We start from the raw sequence: 9,277 nt of genomic DNA on the forward strand, positions 1-9,277 counted from the left end.
TTATTCCAACAAAATTACACTGTTGTGACAATTCTCCAAGAAACAGAAGAAAACATTGTTCTAATGAAGTCAACATATCTCATTCTGGATTTGTTGTTGTTGTTGTTTTTAAATGTTTATTTATTTTGAGAGAGACAGAGCATGCATGTACAGGGGAGGGGCAGAGAGAGAAGGAAAAGGGAAAATGCCACACAGGCTCTGAGCTGTCAGCAAAGAGCCCGACAGAGAAGTCTGACACAGGACTCCGACTCACCAACTGTGAGATGATGATGACCTGAGCTGAAATCAAGAGTTGGACACTTAACCGACATAGCCACCCAAGCGCCCCTCTCTTTCTGTTTTGATTTATGAGGAGTGAAGTTGATAATGGTGAGACCTTGTTGATACAATATGTGAAATAACCTATGCCTCTCAACAAGGCATTGCTTTTCTTCGGTACTACTGGCAGCTATCTGTAAAAAACAATCTCATTGGCATTGCTGCACACTAGCTAAGTTTTGCAGTTCTTATGATTTGCCATTTGTTTATGGTACCAGGAAAGTACTGTAGAATTCCCAGTTTTAGGGCTGGTTCATTTTTTAATGGGACAAATCACTAGGTAACAATATTTACTAAATATAATCCATTGTAAACATTTTATAAAAGATCCATTTTTATAGCAAGTGCAATTTGTTATAATATGTTTATGGAGCAAACATAAAACCTACTAACTTAAAAATCTTTTTTCCCTCTGGGAACCTGGATGGCTCAGTTGGTGAAGCATCTGACCTTGGCTCAGGTCGTGATCTCGCAGCTCACGAGTTCCAGCCGCACATTGGTCTCTCTGCTGTCAGTGGTGGAGCCTGCTTTGGATCCTCTGTCTACCTCCCTCTGCCCCTCTCCTGCTCGCTCGCTCTCTCTCTCTCTCTCTCTCTCTCTCTTTCCCTCTCAAAATTAAATAAACAGTTAACAAAGCATTTTCGTATTTATTACAGAAAGATGTCACATGGTATTTTAGGGGTCATGACTAAAATAATGAATTTCTTCTCAGATAATACTGCCTCATATTTTCAATTACCTACAGTTAACTTCTTAAATCATTCTGAACATTAGACTCTAAAGAAAGAAATTAAGAAAGAAAATAAATACACATGCAATTTACACATTGGTGTTCTTTTCTTCATTGTTCTTTCATTATCAAAACACCCTTACTCTGACTTTACCTATGTTAGGACCACCAAGAGCAATTCACTATGTAAAGTCTTACCTGGATTGCTATTTTGCAAAGAATTTTTAAGCATGATTTCTTCTTTATGGTGGCAAATTATTTCGTCACTGCTATGTATAAAAAAGGGTGATAAATAATATTACTATTTTAATGCTGATATGAAAAACATTTACCAAATACATCAAATTCTTAGAGTATTTCAAATAATATCAGAGCAAATATCAAAACTTGAATTACCCCATATACTTCAAATTTGTACATTCTAGAAGCCTTTCATTAAGTCTGTACTTAAAGAAGAAAAAAACAGGAAGATGAACCAGTCATGAATTGAGGGCATTCTAGCTTAGTCAATTAGAACTAGCTTGCCCGGGGCACCTGGGTAGTTAAGCGCCCAACTTTAGCTCAGGTCATGATCTCACGGGTTATGGCTTTGAGCCCCACGTCGGGCTCTGTGCTGATAGCGCAGAGCCTGGAGCCTGCTTCGGATTCTGTGTCTCCCTCTCTCTCTGCAACCACCCCCCACCCCAGCTCGTACTCCGTCTCCCTCTATCAAAAGTAAATACACATCAAATAGTAATGAGAATAATTAGAATTCGCTTGCCAGAATGGAAAGGGTTTGGAACTCAGAAGTCCTAGCTCTATAACCTATAGCTATTTGTTCTTGGAGAAGCCACTTCTCTTTGGCTCAAAATCTCCCTCTATAAAACAAGGGAAATTACTGCCTTAGTTTACAAGTTTGATAAGAGGATTTAATGAGATATTATACCCAAAACATGGCCTCTCAGGCCATGGCCTCTTAGGTGATGCTCATTACTCTGGGAAGGGCAAGATGAGACCTTCCATGACCTCAGAAAAGATGCTCCACAGGATTTAAAGCGGTGGTCCAGGGGCACCTGGGTGGCTCAGTCCGTTGGGCATCCAACTCTTGATCTCAGCTTGGGTCTTGATCTCAGGCTCGTGAGTTCGAGCCCCATGGTGGACTCCACGCAGGGCATGGAGCCTACTTAAAAAAAAAAAAAAGGCAGGGGTACAGATCTACTAACAAAGGAGAAAGGGAAGTCCGATCTCTTCCTGCAGCATCATTTGAACCTCTCTGACAGCTTAGAATGGTCCCAACTAACATCTTCTGGCCAAAAAAGACAAACAAGATCCTCAAAGGGTAACTCATAAGGAAAGTCTAGGCTAAGATATGGGTTCCACATAAGGTCTTTGAGCGTGGAGGGACAGGGGTGTATGGCGAAAGCCAGGAGGCCCAGCTGCCCCAACAGGGTGCTGGTGCTTTGGGGTAGCTGCTGAGCATATGTGCATGTGCAGTGAACAAAAGAAACTTTGTAACTTTGAAATCTAAGTGTGGATCACCATGAAGACTGAAAAATCTGGATCAGCAAGGGAATCCTGGGAGCAAAGATCAATCACGACCAGGCTGCAGCACCAGTTTCAACAGCAATGCCGCAGAAACAGAATCAAAGAAAACTGTAGAATGATCAGATGCCCTTTTGTCCCCTCCAAATGACTTGTGAAAGAGGACTGTCTCTTTGGTCTTAGGGTGCTCCTTAGGTTCTTGTAAAATTCAAGGGACAGAGTACAGGAGATAGCCCTCAAAGGAAACTATAGGGTCTTCTACAAAACGGAACATTTCAAGACCCAGGTTACTAGTTAGAAAACACAGAGATGTAACATTATTTGTGCCCCATGCAGAGGGGTTATACTTGAAATGAAATGCGTAATCCTGGAGGATAAAGGTCTCAAAAGTCCTGAGATAAAGAATCCTGCACACATTCCTACTTCCAACTAGTCTAGTCCTTTGCTTGATTTCTGGCTCACGTTGTGGACTAACCGACTGCCATTCCAAAACTGCCTGACCAAACTACGAAATCCCATCTGTTACATACGAAGATAACAGTTACATTATTTTAAACCTCAGTTTAGTAATAACTAGCATTTTAATACAAACACTTACAGATTAAAACCCTTAATATAAGCATATTCATCTGCAGCCCATCCATATACATCTTGAGGAAAAGGGTCAATACCTTGCTGAAGAAGAAGCCTGACTACATTTGTTGAGTCATAATTTACAGCAAGCATGAAGGCTGTTCTAAAATAACAGAGATAACTTCACTCTTAGGAATCTAGGGTTATTTAAACAGCTAATTTGATATGCTTTATCAGGTTAGTATCTTGCCTATCTGTTCAGAATCGACCATTTACATGTTTCAGTGTTCATCTTTGTAAATGATCTCCAAAGCCAAAATGAAGGGACAAAAAGGAAGCTTCTTGTCCCACTTGGGTGACATATTATAGAGTTGCTAATTTAAAGTCCTTTGATAAACAAGAAACTATGCCGAGGTCACTTATCCGAATAGGTAAAGATTTTAAAAAAGAATTCCCCATGTCTTCCTTAATCTGATACAGTGCACTTCAAAGCCATCTAGAGGTCAAGTAAGTATAGAAACTATCTGCAGGCTTAAAATGATAATATTTTAATGCGAATGCTAACAAAATAGGCATAATCATAGTTAACGATGCTGATAAGCGTATGGTAGGCACCAAATTAAATGCTATGTATATAAAATATTATTTACGCACAACCACCCTTGAAGGATATATTATCATCATCCTTTTCATATCAGGAAACATATTTAGTGATGATACGTAACTCTCCCAAGGTCACAACACCTAGCCAGTAGGAAAGCTATGAATCAACCTAGTCTTGTGTGAATCTAAAGCACATCTCTTCCTTCTTTATCACCCACCTATAACTTATCCTCATTAAAGGAAAAGTCTATTCAGTTAAAGTTATCTTTCATCTTTCTACTCCTACCAATTAAAAATAAAATCAAAAATACATATACTGGACATGAAAAAGGGTAACACCTGATGAGACCTGGTAATAGCAATTAATCATCACTTAGAGATCACCTAACGACATCAGTATTCCTCAAAAAAGAAAAAAAAAAGCAATTTAAAGAAAAGTGTCATCCAAAAGACAAAACAACTCCTATTTATGTTTAATACGCATCTTTTTTTAAACATTTATTTGCTTTTGGGAGACAGAGCTCAAGCAAGGGAGAGGGAGAGAGAGAGAGGGATACACAGAATCCAAAGCAGCTCCAGGCTCCGAGCCGTCAGCTCAGAGCCCGACGTGGGGTTCGAACCCACGAACCATGACACCATGACCACAGCCAAAGTCATAGACTTAACCAACTGAGCCACCCAGGCACCCCGATATACTTCTTTGAAGGAAAAATGTATATGAAGTAGAAGTTCTTTTTGTTTTAAGATTATTTACGATTATTTTGAGAAAGAGAGAGAGTGTACGCGAGAGTGTGGGCAACGGGCAGAGACAGAGAGAGAGAGAGAGAGAGAGAGAGAGAGAGAGAGAAAGGGAGAGTTTGAGAATCCGAAGCAGGCTCTGCACTGTCAGCACAGAGCCTGATGTGGGGTTCAACCCACGAACCATGAGATGATCACCTGAGCCAAAGTCGGATGCTTAACTAACTGAGCCACCCAGGTGCCTCTATGAAGTAGAAGTTTAAAAAAATACCATAAAAGGGTTAAGAAGGCCAATATTGTGTCATAAAGTAAATTAAGGGCTGAGAGTCCACCCTTTATAAAACTAATATGAAATCCCTTTAGTTAATACAAAATCATGTGGCAGAAAAAACAAACACACAAACAAAAAAAACCCACTGCAGGAGCAACTGGGGGACTCAGTTGGTTGAGCGTCAGACTCTTGACCTCAGCTCGGGTCTTGATCTCAGAGTCATGAGTTCAGGCCCAGCGTTGGACTCCCGGCCGAGCATGGAACCTACTTAAAAATAAACACTGCAAATGACATGAGTCAACATCATCAAGGAATATGAATTCTGCTATACCCTGTTCTTCATGTTGCCCAGTCAGATTAATTGCTTTCTGCCTAACTGGTGATGTGTTGACATTTTTCACTATATAATTATAAATTAATCTTCTTCTTCTGAAGTTAATCTTCCTGACTTGAATAATTATTACCACTCTAGAACCATACTAAGGTTTAAAAGAAAACTACTGCACCTTTTAAATTTATCCTCTGCATGTATATTTGCTGCCTTTTCTACTAAAACTTCCACTATTTGCTGTTTGTTTTCATTTACAGCAACTAGAAGTGGTGTGAAGTTATCCTGTAAAAGAGCAAAAACAATTCAGAATTTACAAAATTACACCTTTCCATACGGAATTTTAAAACATACAAAAGATCCTCTAAACTTAAACATATAATACAAAAAGTAAATACAAAATGGCCTCTTCCTTCCCACCCCTGTGCTTTCACCTGCTGCTGCTCCTCTTTAAAATAGCCCTCCTCCACTGGGGCACCTGGGTGGCTCAGTTGGTTAAGTGACCAACTGCAGCTCAGGTCATGATCTCAGGGTTTGTGAGTTTGATCCCTGCATTGTGCTCTATGCTGACCACGCACAGCCTGTAGCCTGTTCCAGATTCTGTGTCTCCCCCCCTCCCTCTCTCTGCCCTCGCTCTCTCTCTCTCTCTCTCAAAAAGAAATACACATTAAAAATTGTTTTTGATAAAATAGCCCTCCTCCACCTTCTTCAACAGATTATATGCAGTCATTCTCCCAAACTCAATTCAAACACTGACTGGTTCCAAGATCGTTGCTTCTATCACAGTACTCATGATGGTATACTGTAGTTATTGTTCCCTGTCTAAACCAAGAGCTTCTTGAGAGCAGGGGCTATTTCTTATCTCGATATCTCCAAACTCCAAAACACAGCAGTAAATGCTTTAAGTACTTTTACTGAATTAATAACCTAAATGATGTTCTCTGGAGCAGTGTTTCTTAAATTATCTTCCAAAGAATACATACTTTGCCAGAAGGTAAGTACTATGTCCCGATGGAAAGATTTCATGATCACCTATGTTTGAGAAATATTATAAAACTGCATTATATGTCTGGCATTACAGAAATCCATTTAAATCTGCTCAATCCCCATTTGACAATCCTTTTTGTGGCAAACATTCACATTTGAGGAATCAGAGTTTCAGGGATATAGTTTGGAGAGCTTTCCGATAAAGGTGAAGCTTTTCCCCAAGTTATACAAACTTGCTTGTCTTCTGTCAGTGGTATCAGGATCCACTGACATCCGAGATGTCAACATAAGGCATTCCTGCTCCAAATGGGTCACTAAGGAGATGGGCTCAGAACTCCAAGAGATAAGCTTCAAATGAACTTTGATTCCTTAATATTAAATAGCCCATGGGCTTTCTCCTATTATAAAATGCTAAAGTTTTATCTTAACTGCTAGGAAGCTCAATATGAAATTTTATTCTCAATTATAATAACCCTGGGACCCTGATGCATATCTACTACTAAAACAATCTGTTTGTATTCTAGTTGTATTCCAGTTTCCACTGGAATAGCTACTTACTTTATATTTTAGGCAAAATATAAATCGGAAATAAAAATATAATGGCTTGTCAATAAAAATTCAAACACTGGTTTCTACAGATCATGTTTAGCATAATGAAAGTGACTACATTATTTGCATTTTTAGGGAACAATGCTGAGGAGAAAGAGAATATTGTCTGCAATAGGCATAGCCTATTCAACTGTAACCATGATTAATCTAATACGGTTTGCAAATATTCCAATAGGAATACGATTATTCAAATTTTGTTTCTTTTAATGTTTATTTATTTTTGACAGAGAGAGAGAGACAGAGCATGAGCGGGCAAGGGGCAGAGAGAGAGGGAGACACAGAATCCAAAGCAGGCTACAGGCTCTGAGCTGTCAGCACAGAGCCCCACACGGGGCTCGAACTCACAGACCGCGAGATCATGACCTGAGCCGAAGTCGGACGCTCAACCGACTGAGCCACCCAGGCGTCCCAGGAATACGATGATTTATAGTACACAGAAGGAAAAAGTGTCTTGTTTTCAAACTAACTTATGGGGCTCCTGGGCGGCTCAGTCAGTTAAAAGGCCGACTTCGGTTCAGGTCATGATGTCATGGTTTGTGAGTTCAAGCCCTGCATTGGGCTCTATGCTGACAGCTCAGCCTGGAGCCTGCTTGGGATTCTGTGTCTCCCTTTCTCTCTGCCCCTCCCCCACTCATGCACGTGCTGTCTCTCCTTCAAAAATCAATAAACATTAAAAAAATACATACAATACAAAAACAACTTAGAAAGTCTAACTTGGAAAATTCAATCCTATTCCGAAGACATTAACATAAAATACAAAATATAATTATAAATCAATATGGATTGCCTTCAAAACCTTGAAATCTTTATCAAAATAGACCATAAAACAGAGGCGCCTGGGTAGCTCAGTCAGTTAAGCATCTGACTCTTGACTTTGGCTCAAGTCATGGTCTCATGATTCATGAGTTCAAACCCATGAATCCTCCTAGGGATTCTCTCTCTCTCTTTCTCAAAATCAACTTAAAAAAAATTACCAAGGTTTCTTTGTGTCCCGAAAGAAATCTGATTAGCACAGTCTAAGAATATATTATATATATATGTATATATATATATATATATATATGTACATACGTATATATATATTTATATGTGTGTGTGTATATGTATACGTATATGTATATGTATATATATACATATATATAGATATATATGTAGAGAGAGAGATCATGAGACAGTAATTGCAAACGCAATGCTTATGGAGGCAAAGTAGGTGACTCGAGTAAGTGAAGAACCTAAGTGGGACAGTAGCAAACTGGAGACACACACGCCTCATATAAAAAGGGCAGCCGCTGGAATGCATACCAAACAGTAGTATGGGCTCAAAGTACCCGGTATGATTCTGTAAGAAAAGTCTGAAATCCAGATTTCTGCATGAGTGTCATAATTTTAAACGTTGACTCAATTTATGGAGGAAACTAAACACATCCAGGGGCCAAATTTAGTCAATAGCCCACGGGTATTTTGGTTGTGCATAAAGCAAATATTTGTATGTAAATCTTTCCTGAAGTATCAGTATCACGTTTTACCAAACCCTTAGGCCCCAACATGTAATAAAAATTGCTATTAAGACTCATAAGAGGGGAGCCTGGGTGGCTTAGTCAGTTGAGCATCTGACGCTTGACTTCAGCTCAGGTCATGATCCCAGGGTTGTGGGCCTGAGTCCTGCATCAGGCTTGGCACTGAGCTTGGAGCCTGCTTGAGGTTCTCCCTCTCTCCCTCTGCCCTTCTCCCCCACTCACACTCTCTCTGTCTAAAAGAATCACAACAAAAAGACTCGTAACACCCACTTTAAGATTTTTTCCAACGCTTATTAAAACTGCAATCTATCTGTGTTTAATTCTCCCAGACTGTTAATCAAATAGACAAATTAGTTCACAACTATGCTGAAACTAAATTATTAAAACAATTCCCAACTGTATTGTCACTAACTACATTTCCATGTTTAAAACTACCATTTGGATTATGCCAGGGCTATATGAACTTAACAGACATCATAAGACAGTCTGTCACATAGCTTCAACTAATAAAAAAGATTCAAGACTTTCTCCTCTTGCAATCAGGAAAACACTGCTTGTAATAACCAAATGGCTATGAATATGAGAGAGAGAGAGAGAGAGAGAGAGAGAGCAAGCGTGAGCGAGTGGGGGAGGGGCAGGGAGAGAGACTCTCACGTGTCTCTGCACCATCAGTGCAGAGCCCAATGTGGGGCTTGAACTCACAAACCATGAGATCACAACCTGAGTGGAAGTCGGACGCTTAATCAACCGAACAACCCGGGTACCCCTCCCTTCAGTAGTTAGCTTTTTTTTTTCTTTTTTAAATGTCCACTTATTTGTGAAAGAGAGAGAAAGAGCACGAGCAGGGGAGGGGCAAAAAGAGAGGGAGACTACAGAATGTGAAGCAGGCTCCAGTCTCTGTCTAACCTGTCAGCACAGAGTCCAACACGGGGCTAGAACTTGTGAACCGTGAGATGATGACCTGAGCCTGAAGTCAGATGCTTAACCGACTGAGCCACCCACACACCCCAGTAGTTCTGAACCAAGAGTTGTAGCACAGTCTCAAAAAAAATATTTCTAAATATCCATGTCTATGTATACAT

The 9,277-nt window shown here is 39.9% G+C and overlaps 1 protein-coding gene across 13 annotated transcripts in view; it reads right to left on the reverse strand.

The window, feature by feature from the left end:
* The window catches only part of LOC123588114 (ankyrin repeat domain-containing protein 26-like), a 116,030-nt gene that overhangs the window by 99,027 nt on the left and 7,726 nt on the right, over window positions 1-9,277 (reverse strand). For 10 of the 13 annotated variants that reach the window (XM_045458414.1, XM_045458412.1, XM_045458416.1 and 7 more), the window contains exons 4-5: window positions 5,261-5,367; window positions 1,247-1,317 (exon numbers count right to left, since the gene is read on the reverse strand). In XM_045458414.1, the coding sequence (XP_045314370.1) occupies window positions 1,247-1,317; window positions 5,261-5,367 (178 nt within the window). The remainder of the gene's footprint in view (window positions 1-1,246; window positions 1,318-5,260; window positions 5,368-9,277) is intronic. The other 3 variants (XM_045458419.1, XM_045458418.1, XM_045458409.1) reach the window with 2 other exon arrangements.

Source organism: Leopardus geoffroyi, chromosome D3 (assembly GCF_018350155.1).
Source record: "Leopardus geoffroyi isolate Oge1 chromosome D3, O.geoffroyi_Oge1_pat1.0, whole genome shotgun sequence".
Classification (NCBI taxonomy): domain Eukaryota; kingdom Metazoa; phylum Chordata; class Mammalia; order Carnivora; family Felidae; genus Leopardus; species Leopardus geoffroyi.